This window comes from Rhipicephalus sanguineus, chromosome 1, assembly GCF_013339695.2.
Source record: "Rhipicephalus sanguineus isolate Rsan-2018 chromosome 1, BIME_Rsan_1.4, whole genome shotgun sequence".
Classification (NCBI taxonomy): Eukaryota; Metazoa; Arthropoda; class Arachnida; order Ixodida; family Ixodidae; genus Rhipicephalus; species Rhipicephalus sanguineus.
In genome coordinates this window covers 90964732-90986788 of record NC_051176.1, presented here as the reverse complement: position 1 = coordinate 90986788, position 22057 = coordinate 90964732, and the positions used below count along the sequence as shown (strand labels likewise).

General features: G+C 43.9%; 2 protein-coding genes across 7 annotated transcripts in view; both read right to left on the bottom strand.

Annotated features, from left to right (window-relative positions):
* LOC119393897 (mitochondrial amidoxime-reducing component 1-like) overlaps positions 1 to 5002 on the bottom strand; it is a 44650-nt gene extending 39648 nt beyond the window's left edge. The window contains exons 1-3 of one of the 3 annotated variants that reach the window (XM_037661102.2): positions 4841 to 5002; positions 1338 to 1469; positions 64 to 346 (exon numbers count right to left, since the gene is read on the bottom strand). In XM_037661102.2, the coding sequence (XP_037517030.1) occupies positions 64 to 311 (248 nt within the window). In that variant the 5' untranslated portion in view covers positions 312 to 346; positions 1338 to 1469; positions 4841 to 5002. Of the gene's footprint in view, positions 1 to 63; positions 347 to 1337; positions 1470 to 3139; positions 3534 to 4840 lie in introns of those variants that run through there. The other 2 variants (XM_037661090.2, XM_037661108.2) reach the window with 2 other exon arrangements.
* A 1019-nt stretch (positions 5003 to 6021) lies between these two features.
* LOC119393871 (protein pangolin, isoforms A/H/I/S) overlaps positions 6022 to 22057 on the bottom strand; it is a 229497-nt gene continuing 213461 nt past the window's right edge. For 3 of the 4 annotated variants that reach the window (XM_037661056.2, XM_037661065.2, XM_037661072.2), the window contains 2 exons: positions 19560 to 19632; positions 6022 to 11158 (listed from right to left, as the gene is read on the bottom strand). In XM_037661056.2, coding sequence (XP_037516984.1) covers positions 10789 to 11158; positions 19560 to 19632 — 443 coding nt within the window. In that variant the 3' untranslated portion in view covers positions 6022 to 10788. Of the gene's footprint in view, positions 11159 to 19559; positions 19633 to 20528; positions 20551 to 22057 lie in introns of all 4 variants that reach the window. The other variant, XM_037661080.2, reaches the window with a different exon arrangement.

The following is a 22057-nucleotide window of genomic DNA, read 5'->3' as shown; positions in this document are numbered from 1 at the left end:
ATGAACAAATACCAACTCGCCCAACTTTTTACTTTACTGGTTTTGCTCATCAATGGACGGTACCTGTCTTTGAGTCCCTCGTAGACAGGTCCAGTCACAATGCAGTCAGCATAAGGCACCTCAATCCCAGCAATTGCCTTAATTGGATAGATGAAAATATTGGCCACACGCCCCACAGGCACAAAGTTATTTCTGCTGGTAGCCCTGTGCCTCAGCAGAATAAAAGCTGCAGCTGCAGCTACTCCACCTACTGCTGCAGTTGCCAAAGCAATGGTGCTCACATGTGGGGCTCTGAATGCTGAGAATGCCATTGTTCTTTCTGAATCTTCTTATTACGTGGCTCTTCCTGAAGCAGAAACACACGTTACATTATTAAGTGTTTGAAAAGAAAGCACAGTTTTCAGAAACTACATTAGATTGATCATAATTTTAGATACATATTGCCATCTGTCAGAAAGAGATTAATCTTATGCAAATAGAACAGAACACCTCTACAATTTCTACGTCATGTAGTGATGTCATGCTGATACAATGAAGACAGGTCTGAAACAAAGGGCAACTGAGAGAGTTCCCTAGAAGCTTTCTTTCTGGACCAGGAAGAGAAATTTGACAAATGAAAGCTAATATATGATCCTATGAAGACTAAACGTGATATTCTGAGCGTAAGGAGCGAGGAAAATAACAAAAATATCAGTGAGGTTCGACTTTAATTCATCCCGGCTGTTATAACAAGCAAGGGGAAGCAATGATTATGCAGCGGCCGATAACCTAAATCTACAGCTGTCATTCCAAACCTGCCTTGCTCAATCTGGGTCATATATTATCAGTGAAAAAATCCCAGTGCTACTGTCATATCATCTGTAATCAGACTTCAAAAATGCAAAATCAGAACCTGCCGTACATTGGCCACGAAAATATTGATCAACTTGAGCGACTCTGCTCATGGTGGTGCAACGAACACCTATAGAGCTCCATTCAGCCCACATCATGGGACACAGTATATGTTTCCATCAAGCTTGGGGCCTTAATACTCATTAAAATTAACAGACTGCAACAGCAGTGCGAGACTGGCGATACTGCTTATTCTCCCAGAAATAACAGAAATCCCCATTCATGCAAGGCTCATTCACATTACAGAGCTGTCTTTCGATGAGCAATCGAGCTTTCCTGCCACATGAAGATTCCTGATGCAGGCGTGAACAAGAACAGCAATCCAGGAAACCGTGAAAACTTATCGATACTGTCACACCGGTTGCAAGTTTTGTCACTATACCAGGCTGGGAAGAGAATGAAGCATGAAGAGTCATGGTGATGACATCGAAGGCTCTGGTACTCACTTTGCTATCTTTGGCTTTATGCCACTAGGACATTTAATAAACGAGCTTGTCTCCAATTACTTCACTTCTTGGTCTTCAACAAATTGGTACCGTGACTGTCTATTACTGAAGACTGAAGCTGATGAAGCAAGTCTGTTAAAATGATGCAGGTGGCCACAAAAGAAACGTGAGAATACATCAAAAGGCTACTGTCAGGTGCTCATAGTATCATCGAAGTACTCTTTAAACAGCCAAAAGATTACAATAGTCAAGAGGGGACGTGCCCGCTTGCACTTAGAAGGTGAATAGAAGGTACATTGGTACGTCACCAGGTACCAATGGAATGTGTAAACCACCATCTAAAGAGTGTCTTATTGTAAGAAGTCTTCAATTTCGTTATTTGTTAGAGGAGAGAAGATAAATTGACACGCTATACACTGCCATGCTGCCAGGAGGCAAGACTTACAGCCAACATAGGCACTCCCTTTGACTGGACTACAGCACCTGCAAGCAATAAGCCATCCCTGCCTTCTCTCACATCAAAGCCAAGGGACAGCCCCATGATACGTAGATGTATATCCTTAGGTGCTTATACCACAAGCCTTGCTTGTTTTCATTCTCCTCTTGATCTTCTGCAATGCAGTACACCTCCAGTGATGGTTTCATGTGCTCTGCATTGGATGATTTATCGAAGTCATGGTACATAATTGGATATGCTCCAGGCAGCGCATTTTATATTTAAGCATATGCAACCTTGATTCTTCTGCAGGAGATGGGGCTACCTCTATAGGAAGGGAACAAAGGCATTTGCCTGAAATTTCAGCTGTTTTCATAATTTGGAGCAGATTGATGCTTTTTATTTGCAGATGCAATTGTTGGTGCATGATCCACACACTGCACTTATCCACTGACTATGCACAAACCTATAGTTGAGCTTTTTAAAGCAACTGAAAACTTTCCAGAACATGTCGTGAAATGTTAGTATAGAAATAAGGAGATCATGAATTACAGTAATAGGATCGAGTGTGCTGTACGCTATTCAGCAGGAATCATAATTTTAAATTCCCACAGAGAGTCGCAACAGTTTTATGTCGTGCAACCTCCAAAGAAGTATAGGCGGTATGTGATTGAGGCATACAGATTAATTACTGTACATACATAGTTGGCTTTTATTTGAGCACTTCAATTCGAAGACTTCATTTTTCACTTAATTCATTAGATGTACTATAAGATGCATGATTTCTAAAGCACCGGAAAAAAAAACACTAGCAGCTGTGGCTGGAACAACATGTAACGAAGACCAGGGGCGTAGACAGGATTTTAATTCTGGGGGGGCTGGTGGGGTTCGACTTTGCTTGATGTATGTTTGTGCATTTCGGCTTCGCCAATGATCAAAAAGTGTTTAGAAACGAGCAAGGCAATGAAGATCCTCGTACCGTGACCCAGTACAACTCAAGTTTCTAGTTTCCTGACAAAGTATACGTTAATTCATCTAGAAACACAGCTGGTCAATAGCATGGCAACTCTTAATTCTAATGGAAATGCGATCACGACGTATTCCATATTAATTTCATAGAAATGAAGTACTGCGAGAACGAAGAAGTTGGTCCCCCCACACCCTCAAAAAAAAAAACTTTTTGCAGCCCTTGACGTACATTATAGATTACGCGCGCGCGCGCGCACACACACACGCACACACACACACAACGGGGGGGGGGGGGGGGTAAAAACTCAACCGCCGAAATAAAATCCTGGCTTGCCGCAAAAACGACATGCCCGAGTGGTTCAGGTGGTATCACGAACACGAAAGGGGCATATCTTACCAACGCCGGCTCCACGCGTCAAGATGCCAAGTTGCGGTCACGCTGCCGTTTCCGCACTGATGACATACAAGGTCAGAAAATATTAAAACAATCGTTCAGGCAGTTAATGAGCCGATATGGGGTGAATCGGCGCTCCTGTATCTGCAGCGAAACCGTGAAACCGTCGCCCGCTCAGACAACATATGCAGCAGCAACGACAACGTGGTCGGCGCACTTGGAGCACTTTCGCAAGAGCGATAAAGATGGCCCGTTGAGGACCGAGATCACGTCACGCGCTTTGTCAAACTCCTTTTACTGCTGTCGCCAAAGGCTGTCGCGCTACGGGCACTACTGGTGCTACTGGCACTACGACGCGCGCGCGTCGGCTTCGTGGCCGGCCGTTCGGATGAATGTCAGCGCTAGAAACAACCCACACTGACTGTGAAAATGATACACATTTCTCTGTTTTAATATTGGCGGGGAGGATATTTTTGCTCGTTTGCCGAAGGCGGACTGCGGATTGGTGATCGTATGATGTGCGTGCCGTGTGCGGCGCAGGCCTCCGGCCACTACGGCTGCTACGGCCGCTACGGCGACTCGCGCGGAAGTTACGAACGCGGAAGTTATCAATGGGCTACGGAGTTGCAGGAGCGCTTGCTCCTCTTCTCGTTTAAACAGTCGGACCTGTGAGTAATATGACATCAAAACTGGCGGGTTGCATTGGCCCTAGGCAAATTGGCAGCTGTATATGTGCATATATAACTGTGTGTGCTGTTGCGTAAGGACGGAGTGCGGGTCAAAGAACGGCGATGTCGGTGCACGCACCGATGTGCTCTAAAAATCATGTCTTAGTCACTCGTGCAGCGAAGAGGTTTTACAAAAGAATCTACCAATATATGAATCACTTTTCCAAGTAATGATCTAATGACCTGAGTATTGGAGTTTACTGCCTCCCGAATCGATTGCCGCAAAAATTTCTCGAATCCGTCAAGAACGAGCGGAGTTACGGGGTTTTGGCGCACGCTCTCAGCGCTTTCTCTTTTCTCGTGCCGACGAGCGCACTGGAAGCTACACGGGGAGGGATGGCAAGGGGGAAAGAAGTTACGTCAGCGCGCGTCATGAAACGCGATCGCTCTCCCGCTGTGATTCGCACGCGCGAGCGCGGATACCGTGCACTGAGGAGTGCGGCGCCGGCAAGTGGCGGCACCCCGTGGCAAGAAGCGCATCTGATCCGAACGCCGCTCTCGATTTACGTCGGCTATCGGCCAATGAGGATGCTATGTCTTTTGCGACGCGGTGATGCAGATCGCGACGTCAATCGGCAGACACCCCGCCCACCGACGAGAGTGAGAACCGGCCTCTGTTTGAAAAGAGGGCGCCTGAGAAAACAGCAACTTGGCGTTCCGCTTGTAGCCTTTACGCGGAGCGCACGACTGCAATATTTGGCTATGGGGCAAACTTGCCCCCCACCCTAGAGGGTTAAGGGGGGGGGGGCTCCTTTTGCGCACGTCTATGCTCGAGCGCTCGAGCAAGGGAGGCATTGGATCGAGATAGCAGCATGGCCGCATGGCGTCTTCGGAGCCCCGATGTAAATTTGTGCCAGACCTCGTAGCATGGATGCGACATGATAATTGTTGCACTAGTTGCCTTGTCTGCCATCGTCGGGCAATGGCAGACAGGGAATATTTTTTCAGGTGCCGATAAAGCACACACAATGCTCACCTGTGACCAGTGGCGTAGCCAGGGAGTGGCACACCGGGCCCGTGGTGGGGGTAGGGTGGAACTCTGAACACCATCTACACTTTATATGCATGCCAGTGCTGCTCAAAATGAATGCGCTTTTTGAGCAGTACACCAATTATTCCTTACAGCGGGTTCCACATCTTGTGGTGGAGAGTCTGCTAATGTACTAGTACTTACCGACATATAGTACTGGTAACAGTACTAGTAATAAACTTTATTACAGCCTTAATGTGCAAGGAATTGAGAGAGCATTGCTATAGTATTGCTTTTTAACCAACCAGCACGTACTCCTCAAAGCAGAAATCCAGCTGCAGTCATCACCAGTCACACCTGCTCCACCTGCCATAGCTGGCCTTGCACGCTCATTTTGACAGTGCTGGTCCTCACTAGTACGAGGACGAGGAAGGGGTTTTAGGGAGGGAGTACAGTGCTGTGCCTAGACTATGTTGTAAGGAGCATATTCATTGCTGTTCCGGCATTTGTATGGGTAGAGCACTGGATGTATTGCATAACAAAGACTATGACAAGTGTTCCCTAGAATGCATCGCCAAACTACAATTTCATTGGGCGAGAGCTTCACATGCGGGGAGGGGGCATACAGTGCCAGACAATAATGCTGTCACATGTGGGTGAAAGTAAAAAAGTTCCATGAGGAATTTGGCTGTCGGGTAGCAGTGCTTGCTGGAACTGAACATGTGGGAAGTATTCATAGGATTTTGGGTAAATTAATTATATGTCTTAGTTTTTCTTTATTTTCCAGGCTTGAGAAGCAACTCTGGAGAGATATTTCACAGCATGAACATGTATTAAAATGTGGTGACAGAACTGAATTAAAGCTATCCAAGAATGCTAGTTGCAGAAAAGCTTCCCAGAATGGAAAATAAATGCTGGATGCACACGACAGAGGGTCTAACCGGCATGTAGAGTCCAGAACTGTCAAAACAAATTTTCAATTGGACAAGTTTAATTACTTCTTGCCGAGTACACGAGGCAGCCAGGGGCATTCTATGAAATGATAGTGGACCTATCCTGCTTTACAATCCTTGGCCACTTATTACTGCTGAAAACAAAGGAAGTTGTCCAAGTATATCAGTCTATGGATGTAAGTGGTTACTCTGGCAATTCTTCAATGTGAATGCAAGGCAGACAAGCACAAAATGTAGTTTCATTTGTTTTTAATCATTACAGCACTCCTCCAGCCATGAACTCAAATGAAAAATGCAACATTCTTTTTCATTACATCTGCAAACCTATCTGCTCAGTTCTCTCATTCTCCAAAGCTGCCCACTCATGGTACACTTAAAAAAAAAAACAGTTGATACAAACATATAGCATCAAGTGAACACATCAATCTTTGAAAATGGGATATGCAACAGACAGACTTGTGATCATGACAACATGTGCAAGTACACATTCCAGTTTTCTCAAAAATTGCACACAACCTCTAGAAACAAATGAGAAACAGCAGACATAGTGGTTACAGTTCTTTCTCATTCTATTTCTTTCTTTTGAAAGGAAACAAAAAGCACCTAATGCACGTAACCTCGGGCAGGATTCATTGCACATAGCTAAAATGCAAGCATGCACTCCTGTGTCTGCCCTGCTAGGAACAACAAAGAGCACATCACTTCTGACAGCAGTGTCTCTAAAGAAAAGTTTTGATTTTTAGACCAGACAGTTGATGGGTGATGTAACAACCACAAATGACATCTCAGGCCTATGAATAAATCCTTACATATGTTTTGCAACACTAAGAAACAGTGAGCTTGCATGCACATCAATGCTAAAAATGACTCAGTCATGTGTAAACGCATAAAACCAAAAAGCACTTTCCCCCATACACTATTACTTTACCACTACAAAATATTTATAAAAAAAGCTAAAAAAGAAGTGTGGTTCCTATTGATTCAGAGGATTTTATTCCATTTAATGTAAACAAAATCAAGGTATAGGTAAATGTTGCTATAAAGGTGCACAGAACACTTGTGGTTGAACTGCACAATGCAAATTAGCAAAAATGCAAGACTGATATGCACCTTTGTTTTCCACTGAGAAAACAATGTCTTCAGATTTGTGGCCCATTCACCGAGCATCACTGGCAATGTAGCATAAAAGAATGAAATCTAGCAAGCAATCTGTCGCTATGCTTCAAAGTGAGCAACTAGTATTGTCAAATTACTTACTAACAATTTCTTTTTTGCTCATTTTGTACCTGTATGGGAGAAAATGACATTGTGCCCTTCAGCGATAGCTGAACAAAACTACAAACTTTGTTTGTACAAGCGGTAGCTTTTTGTTTAAACTTTCTATGCTCCATGACCTAAACATTCTGAAGATCTAGAAATGTTGGTGCCAAGCTGAAGCCAGATGCCCGTTTGTACCTAGTAATTCCAAGCAACATCATAATCAAAATTTCCACACATCCTGCACATATCCTCGACATGCTGTCGTTGTGTCAGTGTCACCAGACTGTTGGGTGAACTGCACCATTAACGTTACAGGCGTTTGAAAAACAAAGACCTTATATAAGACATATAAAATGTTTGCTGCCTCACAAATAAGAAACTGTCTGTCACACGCTTCCTGAAGTCTGCTCTTGTCACACCAACCCTCCCTGTCTACTATTGTTCAGAAAGTATTGACTCTGCAACTGTTGCAGAACCACACACACATGAAACAGATGATTCAGTCTTTGCTACTAAAATACACCTACCATTCTTTTGCATACATGCTCCCAACACAGTGTACCAATCGGGAATTTGTCACTCAAATAACAGACAGGGATGAAACATAATTCCATGACTTCTGTGTGACATGTTCGAGCTGCAAAGGCGCACATGATCATTTGCTCAGTTTGTCTCTTTTTAAACACAGTATGGTATCAAAGGGTGCAAAGCCCTTTCACACAACACCTACATTTCATAGGCATGCTCAATAAAATGCCACTTGACAACACTCGGTAACACATAAATTAAAAGCTTGTAAACATACCACTAAAATGAATGAGTGTAAAAGAAAAAAAAACAACAAATCAACAGAGAATAGAAAGCACTGTGACACAGCTTACTGCCCACACTGATCCTTGAAGATACAAAACCAATGACGCAAAAACTGTCACAAGTGAAGAAAAATATATATATTTTTGGTACAAGAATGCAGCCTTCTCCAAGTTTACCTTTCTCTGAGCATGAACTTGCAAACATCTCTCGCCTCACAGCTGAGATCAAAAACAGGTGAAGGTGACTGTTTACAATGAGGTTGGCAAGGGAAAAAAATGATTCTGTTCCAGACAGTTTTTAACACTATGCTGACTCTTGACGCGCTGAGACGAGACTGGAGAATTGAAAGAAAACTGCACAATTATATCGAAGAGCCTTCACAGTGACGAGGATATAATATGTACATGGCCCCGCTAACACTCTCTTCATTTCAAGGTGCGGGGAAGGGAAAGAATACTGCATTTGTGTAGTGGTACGAAACAAAAACCCCCTCCCCCCCAAGGTTGGCACATATTACGCTTCTCTCTCCAGCACGGCGTATGAGTAAACAAGACAGGCAGAAGGCGCAATGTTGATCACTGTACAGGTGGGAGTATATCCAGCTCCCTGCATCCTGTCCCGTCTCGTGTAAGAGCTATTTACAAGGAAGGGGAGAGGGAGTCACACTGGAACATCTCTCTCTACAGCAGGCCACAGGAGAGGGCTGCAGGTGGCACAGCAAACACAGCGAGCAGCTACCACTACACGGTAGGACAGCATCTTGCAGCTAGCACTTCTCTCTGGGCGAGGTTGGATTGAAATACACTTTCATTAGTACGCTTGAAGCCTTGTTCCTTCACCGTCCCGCCTTCTTCCCCTTATTCTTTAGCATCTGACAATGTGTGACATGGAGCTTGCTAACAGCCTTAGTTCACTTCCAATAATGTATACAACACCCGTAAAAGCACTCCCCGCATGTCCCATAGAGGGAGGCCAGATTAAAATGTCAGCTACTAGCTGCCCACTGTTGTACATATGGGTACATCCATTCAACCTTTTTCTTTTCCTATTTTTTAGGCAACAGTACAAATCCTACAAACACACTTTACATGATGTCACAGAGAGCCCACATATGTGTGGATCAGTCATGGTTGTTTTGTGTACCAGGACACAGCTCTTTAGGTTTCACAGCAACTTCAACATTAAACATTTCAGAGGAAAACTCCAAAATGACCGAGTTAATGCTTCATACAGAGCTGATTTTTTTCCCGACTAAAACTACTTGCCTGACATCAGTATTAGCAAAAATTAAAGACAGTTTACAAATAGGAGTAAATATGTAATACAAGATTTTGTCATTCATAGAATTCAGATTGAAAAAAAAAAAAAATAAGTCAGCAGTCCTTGTAGGACATGCTCTTGAACACTAATTGGAAAGGGTTCCTGTGGTACCACAAAGGTTTATCGTTAACTTGATTGTAGACTACGGTTTGTCACACACAGTCAGCTTCCACATATTTAATCTCAGTGGAACCAAGAAATTTGACAAAGTAATGAATATGAGCATACTAAAAGAAATATGTGAAAATGCACAGCTTTTGGTTGGCCTTATTACGTGGCTAAATAAAGTTAAAAAGTCAGATTCCACGGAAGCCTAATATGTGTTATCACCACTAATATATGAAACAAGAGAGCCATGAAAAAAGAAAGTAAACTTGTGAATAATGCACGCCTCCTGAAATTTAAAGGCACCGGCTATACATTTATGTGTAACAACCAGTGGCACAACCAGGAATTTTTCTTTGTGGCATGAGTGCATGCATGCGTGGTTGGGCGGGATGCACTTGACCGGGAAGTGAGGATTGGGTAGGCATAATATGGTATTAGAGAAATTTTTGGGATGGGGCACATGCCTGGTATGCTACCCCCTTGCTTTGCAAGCACCACACTGTGCTCTTCAATGTGCAGCCTGTGTATCACAGGTGAATCACAAGTGAAACTCCCATTTCCTGAAAATTTTACAGTTGGGTACACACACCTTGTCATAAAACAAGACTTTAAACCCTGCTGTCCAGCATTGACCGTAGTCTGGAAACTTATCAAATGTTCAATAGCCAAAACAGCAAGGAGCCACTGAGATAGGCACAGTCCCTTTTAAGAGTGTAGTAGGAGCTACCATTTCAGGCATACGCAAATACTCTTCTCCTTAGGCGTCAGAAGCTTTGGCTCAGACACTTGTCATAAAAATGATAGTTTCGGTCAAACGTCAAGGCAGCAAAAGGATGCTGTTCACTGCCTTTGTGGCACCATTCTGTCATGATAAACACAGCCACTTACTACCTCTTTCAAAGACCGCTCTCTGCGAATCCTCAACCAACCCCTACAGACGGCACATTAGAGTGCCTTTAACGTGCCACCTTAATCTTGTATAGAGAAATTATACGATTCCACAGTCAAGGAAAGGGACCCTTCATAGGTTGCCCTCACGGCACTACTTTTGCACCAATGTGGGCACACTGCAACAGCTTCCTGGTGATGATGACATAATGCGCACAGCGAAGAAGTGTGGTTTGGGAATCGGGATCAAGTCGGTGAGGGCAGACATCACAAGGCCAATGGCAAGTGTATATGTACCAATGCACCTCACAGGAGAAGATTTAATCCCTACTGCTATGGTGACTTCGAACTAATCTTGAGGGCTTTTGCATGTACATGCAACACAACCTGCGGCCACCGAGCATCTCTCAGCCATCAGAGGCCTAGTACTGTTCAGTTGAAGGCGCCCATCTCCAAGACTTGCACTACACCAGTCACGTGTGCTGGCTGCAAGTGCACTCAAGGAGTCTGCGAGGAGTGGAGAAGGAGTCCTGTGCACATGTGCAAGTAGGGAGCCACCCAGTCGGTGCACTGTCCTCGGGGCACAAGACAACGCCCCACTGGCAGCTCTTGCTACGTGACCGTCAATAGGGGCAAGGAAGATGGGGTAGTGGAGGAATCCGTGGATGGAGGTGTCAGAATGTCAACGGGATCGTCGGGCTCCCTCTTAACGAGTGGCTGTCCTGTCAGATGGTGCACACTGAGAGGGTGGTGCTTGTTGAGGCTGTAGCAGTCTGCACGTCGTGCGGGTGGCCCAGGACTTGGCTCAGGGGTGCCTAGGCTGGTGCAGGGGCTGCCGGTGCTTGTTGTGGTGGTTGTATCTCCACCCCCGTGGCTTGTGTGCGACTCAGGCGTTGGGGCTTCCACCGAGCCTATGTTGTCCTCACTCTCATTTGCATTGCCATCAGGCCCCTCTTGGTACCTGATGCATTTCTTCTTTCGGCTGGGAAGACACAAAGGCAAAGGTTTGATTTTAAGAATGACTGCACAACTTTGCATGCACACACCTCAGCAAAAGCAAGCAAATGAGCAACTCTAGTTTGACTGCGAAGGAAGAAAGAAAAAGGGCAAGAAATGCCATACTATAATGACTTATGGCCAACATATTATAGAAGTTGCTTTTGCAGTATCTGCATGAAACAGACTACATGCTTACATCTAATTCTTTTTATATACAGTATTATCTCATTAAAAGGACACTAAAGATAAAACAATTTTTCTCGTGTTAGTAAATTACTTTTTCACAATACCAAAGTCGGCACGCTTGCCGCGGGAAGACGCTTGGTAAGCAAGAAAACGTGCAAAAAAAAATGCAGGTGGCAACGCCACCTTGAAGTTCCCGCATCAATCGCCGTGACGTCGTAGATTTTGACGGCGTCTACTAGTTCCTACGTAGTTCCCATTCGGTAAATTTGAAGTACATTGCCCTCCAAGGGAACCAGAGACTTAGCATACCATGTTTCAGAAAGGTTTGTTGAACCAGTGTGGCCGAAGTACGAATAAAACATCTTAAAATCTGCGACATCACATGTGAAGATTCTGGAACAAAGTTTAAAAATTAGACTTTGACCTCGATTTTCTCTTCTATTAATGAACCTTTGATGGTGAAATGAACTACAGTAAAGTTTTCAGAGTACCATTTATCAGTCTAAGCTGATTCATTGTTTCACTTTAGTGTTCCGTTAAACAGAACCTGAAGAGGTAGAGAAAATGTGTTCTGCTAACAGGAGTTTTGTTTGCTGAGGAAAATGCGTAGAGCTCAGAACTGTATGTCATACAAGCTCTTGACATTGCTTCCAGAAACGTTAACCGTGAAAAAAAAATCCTCTATAATCATGGATATCAGATTCACCAGTTGCCAACTGTAGGTATCACGAGTCAAAAATGTGTTTTCATCTTGCTTGAGTGCACGAATTTTTAAGAATATGGCATAGTCCACAAAAAACAGGCATTAAAAAGATTTTCTCCTAGATCATTGCGGAAAAAAAAAAAAGATTATTTAAGGTTGGCACTGCCACTTATGCTTCTTGACGGGTCTGAGCCTAAAAAATTACTCCATTTACAGAAAAAAAAACAAAGATTTCAATTCCAATTAAAGAAGGGTTTTCCAGTTGAAAAATCCATTGACACCCAGTGGAAATTCCCTCGGCGGCTTAAACTCCTCAGGACCGATGAATAAAGTTCTTGACTGACTGACTGACCCAGTGGAAATTCCAAATAGTTAAAACTGGCCTCGAATGGTGTGACCTGCTGTACAAATGGTTTGAACTGGAAGGCCTGCAATGTCCAATGCCAACCAGTTGGTCATACTCTAACTGTTTCTCCGAGTGGTCAGCAACGGAAAGCACTAATTGGGCAATGTGTCAGTAGTTGGTGGGTTGCTATTCCAATCTGACCATTTGGCTTTACCAAGCACTTGGACGTGCATTTCACAAGAGTGTTCCAGTTGGTAGCGACGACACTGAGTCATCATGCAATACATATTCTAGTCAGATGAGACACTTTTTAACCAAAAGTTTTTCCCCTAGCTACCAGCAAGGCTATATGTAGATGGTTGTGCCGATATTAAAGGGGTATTGACACGAAATTTTTCATTTGTCGTTTTCTTGCATCAAATGAAAGGCCCAAGCCCTCAAGAGCCTAGAATATGCACTGCTACAAAAGTGAGTGCATCCTGAAAAAGTAATTACAGCTGTTTTTAAAAGCTAGTTCCGGTTCCTACTGTACCCTTACGTCACAACACGGTATGAGCTTCTCGTCAAGTGCTCGCGCAAGATATCGAGACGTTTCCGCGACCGCTCTGCACCGTGGCTCCATTGGTGATGCACAAGTGGCCATTTTGAATGTTCTGGTGATATGACATGTTTACTAGCGAAAAAGATGTGGACGAGAAGGAATACAGGACAACGCTAGTCCTGTATTCCTTCTTCTCGTCAACGTCTTTTTCGCTAGTAAACATGTCATATTAATCAAGATACCAACTAGCCCAACTTTCCACCTTAAATGTTCTGGTGACACACAAGCGGCCATCTTGGAAGTTTTGGTACCTGACGTCACCACAACTAGCCAGACTGCTGCCTGAATTCACCAGAAATAGTACTGTCGCCTTACGTCAAGCTAGTGTTGATGTTGGCAGGTGCACCATGGGAAAATTGATTTTAATATCAAAATAAAATACTTTATCAGCATTTGCTGAGCTTCACACTTGCTCAGAGCAGTCTCTGAACAGCAGGAGACTTGTACGGCAGGGTAAACTCTCCTTCGAAAAATGGTGTCAGTACCTCTTTTTTTAACTGCCTCAACTTGCCAATGACAAAACTTGTTGAATTACTTGGCATTTGATTCTTAAGATGTTATTGCTAAAAGTTATTTTGCAGTATTCACAGATAGGTAACGTAATCTTAACTTCTCCATTAAATTACTGTGTGAATATACTAACAGAATGACCTATGCTGGAACATTTTAAATATCATTATCGCTACACTAAAACCTCAATATAACGAACACCGGATATAACGAATTATCGGTTACAACGAAGTAAATGAAAAATAGTCATGTCGTTAGATACAGTGTTGTGAATGCATGTTTATAACGAATTTTTGAATATAACGAAGTTATTTTCGTGTCAGATGTATCACCATAGACATATCCGTGTTACACACTGCATGATGGCCACAGTTGGGCCATAGTCACAGTCAAGTACAGTGCAGGACTGTAGTCATGGCTACTGTCATGACAACAATGAGATAAACAGACTTTTTCAATCAATACTTCCATGAGTGTGCCCAAGATACGTGGACAACGCCCTTGTCAATACAAGTGACATTCGAGACTTTGCGAGATGGGACACTGAAATGGATAAGAAACCTATATGCAAAGCACTGGGTCGAGTGGATGTCCAAAGACATTGCTCCAGGACTTCTACAGCTGAATACTCATGCGGAAGGTGAGCTTTTTGTGTCCAGTGCCCATTTATCATAAATTTCCAAAATTTACTTCCATTACTAATGTACATGCAAGTATGCACATGGTACTGCCTGTCATCGTGCCACAAGCCTGTGTTTGCCTGGTTGAATAAATAATTTAATTCCATTGATGCGGACATGTGGTGCATGTATGATATACTAGTGCATGTAGTAGTACATGTGGACTGCGAACTGCAGTTGCAACATTTGTCATATTGGAGATGCCCATTAATGCACACATCATGGAGTTCATATATGGCATGCACCCAGCGTGCACAGCTATTTTTGAAGTGTTGGCCTTTGATATAAGAGCCACTGTTCCAATCTGCAGCCGCACCTCTGACAGCAAACAGCATCAATTTGCTCAGGGTGTGTCGGTAGTTGATGGAAGGGCTTTCCTTTTGGTGGAATAGCTTTTCACTGCGACATGTTTTTTATGGCTGCATGCTAGTGCTGTGCCAGATTGCCATGTTGGTTACGAGAGCTCCGGGCCCAAAAAACTTTTAGCAGTCATTCACAGCAGCGTTGAAGTGGGCTGCTATCCTCCATGCAGTAGTATATGTGTAGTAGTACCACACCAGCGGTGCGAGTACCACCTGGTGTGGCTCCTGAAACTGGGGGAATCTCTCAGGAATGACATCTTCAACCTCCTCAGTGTTTGACTTTCCAGGGCTACCTCACCACCAAGGTTAAAGTGGAGCTCCGGGAGCGGTGTACCAACATGCTCGTGGTTTGACAAGGCAGCTACAGCTTCTTAACATAGGCGTCAACAAGCCTTTTAAGGATCTGTTGTACAAGTGGCTGTTGGCAGCGGACCACTAACTTATGCCAACCGTAGAGAGGCTTCTATGTTTTTGTGAATATGAGTTAAAGCCAATGACAAGTTCACCATAGCGTCCAAGGAAACAGTGATCGAGTTCGCAGAGGCACGTGGGAACCTGGCAGCGCACTGCGAGCTCAAAGCATCTGCTACTGGCGGACGCACAAGGATCGCATCATGACATGCAGCAATCAGAAGAAAACTTCATTTCACGTGTGGGCCAGACCGCAGTGTATCCAGAGCTGGAGACAAAAGTTGCCGAGTTTATCCAAAAGCTATGTTCATGACTGCAACCGGTGACCTCCGAGTGCATCGAAATGGAAGGCGTCAAGATAGGACATGCCTTTGAACTTACAAGGGCACATTTCAAAGGCTCTCTCTCACGGTTAAGACGTTATATGATGATAATCCTCAAGCCCTTTCTTTGGCCTTCTGGCCTGTGCAACCAGTGTGTGAGTGGGCATGCAAATAAATGGCATTCTCACTGTGTAGCATTAGAAATTGCATTTGTTTCACAGTAAGGGCACCCTTTGATACTTTGGTCGTTCCATGTACTCTTTTTTGTTTCGATTTCGAGTACCATATTTTCTCACATAATGATCACACTTTCTTTTCTTTTTTTTTTTAAATTGACCGAGATTTTGAGGGTGTGATTTTTACGCTGGCTAAAATTTTCGGGAGGAAAATGAAGTTGCAAGTCAGAATTTTTACAATGGCTATTGTGATAATCACGAAAGAAGCAGGCTGAAGAAGGCCGACCTTTGTATTAAAGACAGATGTTTCCTTCGCTTTGCATAAATTGCTCAATGAAAAGCATGGTGCTTACGCGACGGATCAAGAAAATGGAAAAAAAAGAAGAGAAAAAAAAAAGTAGGAACAGCCCTTTTGGAAATTCCCAATGCCTGCATATTTGCCTTTATCTACATTGTATCAAACCTATTTAGCTTAGAGCGCACTGAGCCCAAGAAAGTAATTTAGTCGGCATGGACGGTGACAAACGAGCTCGAAGCGCGAAAAACAGAATTCATGGAGGCACTTGTCTTTCCCGCTGCCAAGTGCCTCCATCTTGGTGTGATTTGAAAGCTCCAAGTGAAACCCTGTGTTATCGAGTAACGCACTGCATGTGACGATGTAAAGGTTGCGTGGCTGAACACAGATGACGCACCTGCGCTCGTTCCCGTGCCTATAAGTGCATCCGTGGGTTCTTGCCGACCATTTCAAGGTACGGTGCATCTAACGTCACCATTAGAGGAACTATGTGGCGCAGTGCCGTGCTTATGTGCGCACTCAATAGCCTCTAATGAAGACGTGTAACTTACATGCCACATCCATGGCAACATGACACAAAGCAACATGCCACTGCGCGTTTTGAGCAGCGGCCGCCATGAAAAATGATGAACATGTGGCACCATAACGCCAATAACTGCCACTGCTGGAATGGTAAGTTCAAGGTGTGATCATTATGAGAAAAGAAAAAAAAAAGGACTAATTTTGGCGACACAAATCAGGGGTGCAATCATTACGTGAGTGCGATCATTATACGAGTAAATACAGTACTTCTAAGTTGGAGGGTCGACCTATATTCTGGGTCAACGTATAGCTTGGAAACAATCATCACTATCCCATCTCACTTTTCGAACACACGCACTGTGTGCATGCGTGCGTGCGCGCACGTGCAGTGATGCTACTGGCTTAGGCCACTTTGGAGCAGCTTTTGGAGCAGGTAAAATTGCATTTTGGAGCAGCAAAACTAGCTTTTGGAGCAGGTGCTCTGCTTTCAACAATTCATTCTGAGCCGAAGAATTCTTAAAAAAGTAATAAACATCGACCACAGCAGCGTCGACATCCGAGCCAACAGCACTCAAGCCACGGGCAAATGAGTTGTGCACTTTGTGCAAGCAGCACTCTCCTACATCTATGATGTCAGGGTATGCTTCCTGCATCTTTTTTCTGAAGCTTTTCATTGCATTGGGGCCTTCCGTAGAAAAGCAAATGACATTTTTATGCGGCAGGTCCATCATTGCTCTCTGCACTTCACTAGCCAAAATTTCCGAAGTCGCAGAGCCCAGCCGGAAAGACTGTAGGTGTTCCACAACTCGCGGATTTTTGTTGGAGAAATGCCTAACTACAACATCAAGTTGTTGGCACCTCTGTTCAGGAAGAGGGGTCTCATCAATGCTAACAGATAAAACCACATCCGGCTTGTTCAGCTCGTCAAGCACAAGTTTCTTGAAATACGGCCCGAGGCCATCACTAACTATGTAGGATGCCTTGAACCTCTTACAAATAAACTGCTTCGCTGTTTCGGAATCTCCAAATAACTTGGGAAACAAGGCAGTTGCTGTGTCGGACCACGAGTATGAGATGCCCTTGAGCGTCATGCCAAGCACAAACAAAGTTTCTGCGTTTGTCACGCGGTCACACTGCAAAACGTTCCATGGACTGCCGAATTCCAAAGTTGGCTGGATCGTTTTCAGCCGCTGCAGCCCACCTGAAGCGTCTCAATGACGACTGGTAGCATCAATGTGCCATTTCATGGCTGCATGTCGCTTGACTCCTGCTACGCCATGTTGCCTACAGTTGATGCTTTGATTACAAAAAAAAACACAAAACGCAGTTCCTTCATCCGCTTGACAACACCATATTGATAAAGTATAACCCCATTACAACAGACCTTCATAGTGAAGAGGATTTTGGTCTGTTGTAAAGGGGTATGTAAAATCCAAGTACTGTTACAACAGACTTTCATGTAAACACTGAATGTGTCTGTTATAACCGGAGAGAATTACGAGTCACAAACATGGTCTTATTTTTAACGGGGGACCAAAAAAAATGCGATTTTTGGAAAATCGCATTTTCAGTTTCTGTAGCCCATTTCTATCTGATTCCAAAATATCTTCAATGAAAACCACGTAGAAGTGCTATAAAAAATTTGTTTTGCGTCTGCTGACTAGGCGAAAATTGCGGAAATATAAAAAAAAAGCGTTTTTCAAAATTATAGCTCGGCAACGGCGCAACTGGGCGCCACCATTTTGGGCTCGTCGTAAAGAGCATTTCTCCGCGTTCAAGTTCTCCATTTCAGCTGGCTCCTCCATTCAGTAACAAGCGTACGAAAAACACGTTTTGGCTGCTTCTGCGGTATTACCGCAGAAGCAGCCAAAACGTGTTAATGCTCGCTTCGGGATCGTCTTCTGCTCCTTGTGCGTCGCGAGGTCGTGGCTGTCGAAAATTGCGCTACTTAGTGACGAGTTCGCACTCGTTCTGTGTTCATGGGTCGACGATAATTTGGAACGCTTTAGTTGGGCAGCTGCAAGCGGGAGCTCAATCATCAGATTACGATAGCGCGCCGCACTCGTCGCGAACATCGCAGACGTGCGACTAATAGCGTTGACTCGTTGGACCCGCTGTTCGAGGTGGTTCTTATCAGCACTTCGAAGCTTATGACGAAGACCACCGCGGGGCAACTCCTTGTACTCGCAATCGAGCATGACGTACTTTGAAACATCGGGCACCGCGGCCACGCACATCGCAACCGAGCTTTCTACTAGATGTCGTGGTTAGGCCTAACTCCGTTCACGGTGCCGACGTACGAGCCAAATCCGAACTTTGCGGGCAAGAACATCGCGCTAGCGGACATGCGAAAGCGAAGAAGCCGTAATGTCCTTCGTCTCAAGCAACGAATCGCATTGCCCGCTGGCTCCTCAGAACCGCGGATGGGCATTTTGCGCATCGGCAGCGGACCCCCCGGCCAAGCTCACCGCGCAGCGACTGCGAGGAGAAGCGGTGGCAGCAGCTCGCAATTTCGCGTGTCAGCATCCCAAACGCAACACCAAGCACGCTGCGCGCCGTTTTTTTTTTTTTTTTTTTTTTTTTTTTGCCGCTACAGCTAGGCATAGCTGATCATTGACAGACCGGGGATCGGCGGCCTTCGTTCTTAAATCGGTACGTCGATATCCGCGGTGCGCTGCTCCCGTCCCGAAAGTATGCTAAGCGATGTTTGAAGTCGGAAGTTAATGACCGTGGTAGAAAAGTCCGCTCTAAAGGAGTCCTGACCACCTTGCTGGCCTGAATTATATCCGAATGTCCGTTGCACCAGAATCCGTTGTAAACGAAGCTCAACCAATGGAACTAATACGGAGGTCGACATAACGCCTCAAATTGGTATGTAATATCTGAATGTCTGTTGTAAACAGATCCGTTGTAACGAGGTTCTGTATTTTGTCTCCATTTTCATCACTCTCATGGAGAACGTCCGCGTACAGCGCGATGTCGCTCTCAATGGGGGAACCTCATGTAGTTAGTTTCATTTCTGAAAGTCAGAGTACACCCCTATGGCGCAGGCTTGGCGCAGAATCGCCAAATTTTGAGGAAATGTAGCAGGTTGTAGCAGCCAGGGCACTTTGGCGCAGTCTGGCGCAATTGGCGCAGCGGTAGCATCACTGCACGTGTGTGTGTGTGTGTGTGTGTGTGTGTGTGTGTGTGTGTGTGTGTGTGTGTGTGTGTGTGTGTGTGTGTGTGTTTACCCGAGGCTTACATTGGACAAGGAAACACATTCTTACCGACATGGTTTACACCAATCACTCTGCTGATCCAAGCCAAACCTTGCTCTGCACTTCTTGGGATTGTTTAGATCTGCAAAAAAAAAAGAGGGTCAAAAGTGCTGTAGGATGAGCACTGACAATTACTGCCAACCAATCTTTTGCAGTTTGAGATAGTGCACAGTAAGTGACTGTCATATGAAACTCAACTCTTTCTGTCAGCACCAAACAGGCATCATGCGAAAAATGAAATTTTCCACTCAAAGCATCTAGCAACAAAACGAAATGCCAAGAAATGCCATGTCATATGTTAAGACCATGAGTTATAATGCACAATTCACAAGCACTAAAAAGGTGGCATCGAAGTTGTAACATGCAGACTGGAAATACCAGTTTCTCTACACAAGAGCGGCAGATATATATACTCAACTAAGACAGAATTGAATAAGATTCTTTATTATTACTTAGTGCTTTCACAGTGTCAAATGAAAAAGTTAATACTGCACCAGGAATATTACTAACTGGACTTTCATATCGGCAAGAAGATAGTGATGCAGAATATGAATGGTGCAGTAGGATGAAAGCAATCCACACTGTTCAAATTGATGCAGAAAGAATTGGCTCAACTTTTTTTGTAGTGCCTCACAGATGCATGAAAAGATGGAGGTATTCAGACAAACTGAGCAATGCATAGAGGATGCACAAAGAATAATCCACATGTAGTATATCGTCAGAGAAAAAGAAAATAAGAGAGAAAACGAAAGCAGGACAGTGGAGTTTCTGGCTGCAGATGAAAACATAAAGAAGTGCCTTCAAATTTGGTCAACCGTGCAATATTATAGAGTTGGCCAACAAGCAGGCAGTCGTGAAACTACATGCAGGGGAAAAGAAGCAACCCACATGCGGTGAAGCAAAGGGATAAGCGGGAGGGAGGTTTACTGCAAGGACCAAAACTAAAGGGAGGAAAGTGTTCAGCAAAATCTTACTTACACTGCCATTGACCTAGCCACAGCTGCATGTCAGAAGTGTAACAAACGAACGAGCCATTCAGTGAAAGGAGCCCTGGCGTGTGGTTCATGCAGAGTCAAGTCACAATCAAAAAAGAGAAGATATGAGAGACTAGTGCGGAATGTGCGAAAGAAGAAAGCAGCAAGACATACGCAAGTCTAAAACTTCACACAAGCATACGCACACATAAGGACACACCGCTAAAGCATAAACCAAGCAGAGAGACTCATGGCCACCATGAACTGAAGATGATGAAAGTATACCAGCAATAGTGTGCCTAAAATGGCAAGGAGCTTGCCAAAAATTGAAACTTCAAAGCAAACACATAGGGGCCAAGTGCAAGGAGCTTTAGCAGAGAAAAATGAAACACCTTTTGTGAAACCGAATGGAAAAAAGGTGTACCTATCAGTCTAAAATAATGAACTAGTCGAATGGCAAGGCAAAGGTAACAAAATAGCAAAAAATTTGCTACACATGATGCCATGTCCGGTTCATTTAAACAATAACTTCAAAACAATGGACTCCAGTTCAACGAAAATTTCAGTCAAGGCTACACAAACACTCCTCCAAAGGCCAATTCTGGCCCATATAGCAGCTGTCCCAACAAAGTGTTGCCAAGGATTAAATTATAATGGAGGGTGTTATATGAACAGCGCTCGCTTTATCTTGAGCATTGTACAAGCATTCTTTTTTCACTGAGCACAAATAATCACCTATTCAGAATATATAATCAGGTAATTTTCAATTAATTTAAATGATAATGAGTCAGTGCAAACATTGTACATGACGTTGAGAAATGACTTCTAACAGCATCAACCTACATTTTGCCAGGTTCACTGCACCAAAAGCTTAAAAAATACCACGTGACAATGTGTCTATACACTAGCAATAGCAGCAGTTCCAAGTGTATGCGTCATGATTTGGTGTACTGTCTGTCTTACAAACATTAAAAGCAAAGACATAGCACAGCACTTGATAAGGACCAACAATGTATGCCAGAAGGTGTTGACATGTCAGTAAAAAAGCATGGCTGCTAGCTCAAAATGCAATAAGCTAGGCCTATTCATCAAGACTAGCATTTAAGAGCCCTGCCATCAGTGTCATGTGGCCACATTGTGACAAGCTTTCTACTGAACTGGAAAAAAATAAAGAGCACAAAAAAACAAGGTTGCTTAATTGAAACATTCTTATCTATACTTTCTTTGACCATTGTTCATAACCTTTGTAAATACTTCTTATCAATGAATTAAGTAAAATGGAAGTTAGCTAATTCAACTTAAGTGATAATTTCTGAACAACAAAACGAGAGTTTTTCTACTTATGCATATCAGCATACAGCGAATGTGTGTGACATTGACGTAAAGGCCATAATTATTTTAAAATTATTGGCAACATTTAGTTGAGACAGCTGGTATGCCAGTGGAACTAAATTTTCACTTAAGGATTACATACATTGTGTCCTTCACCATAATACAACTGGGAGAGTCACTGTTTCCTGAGCTTAACATGCC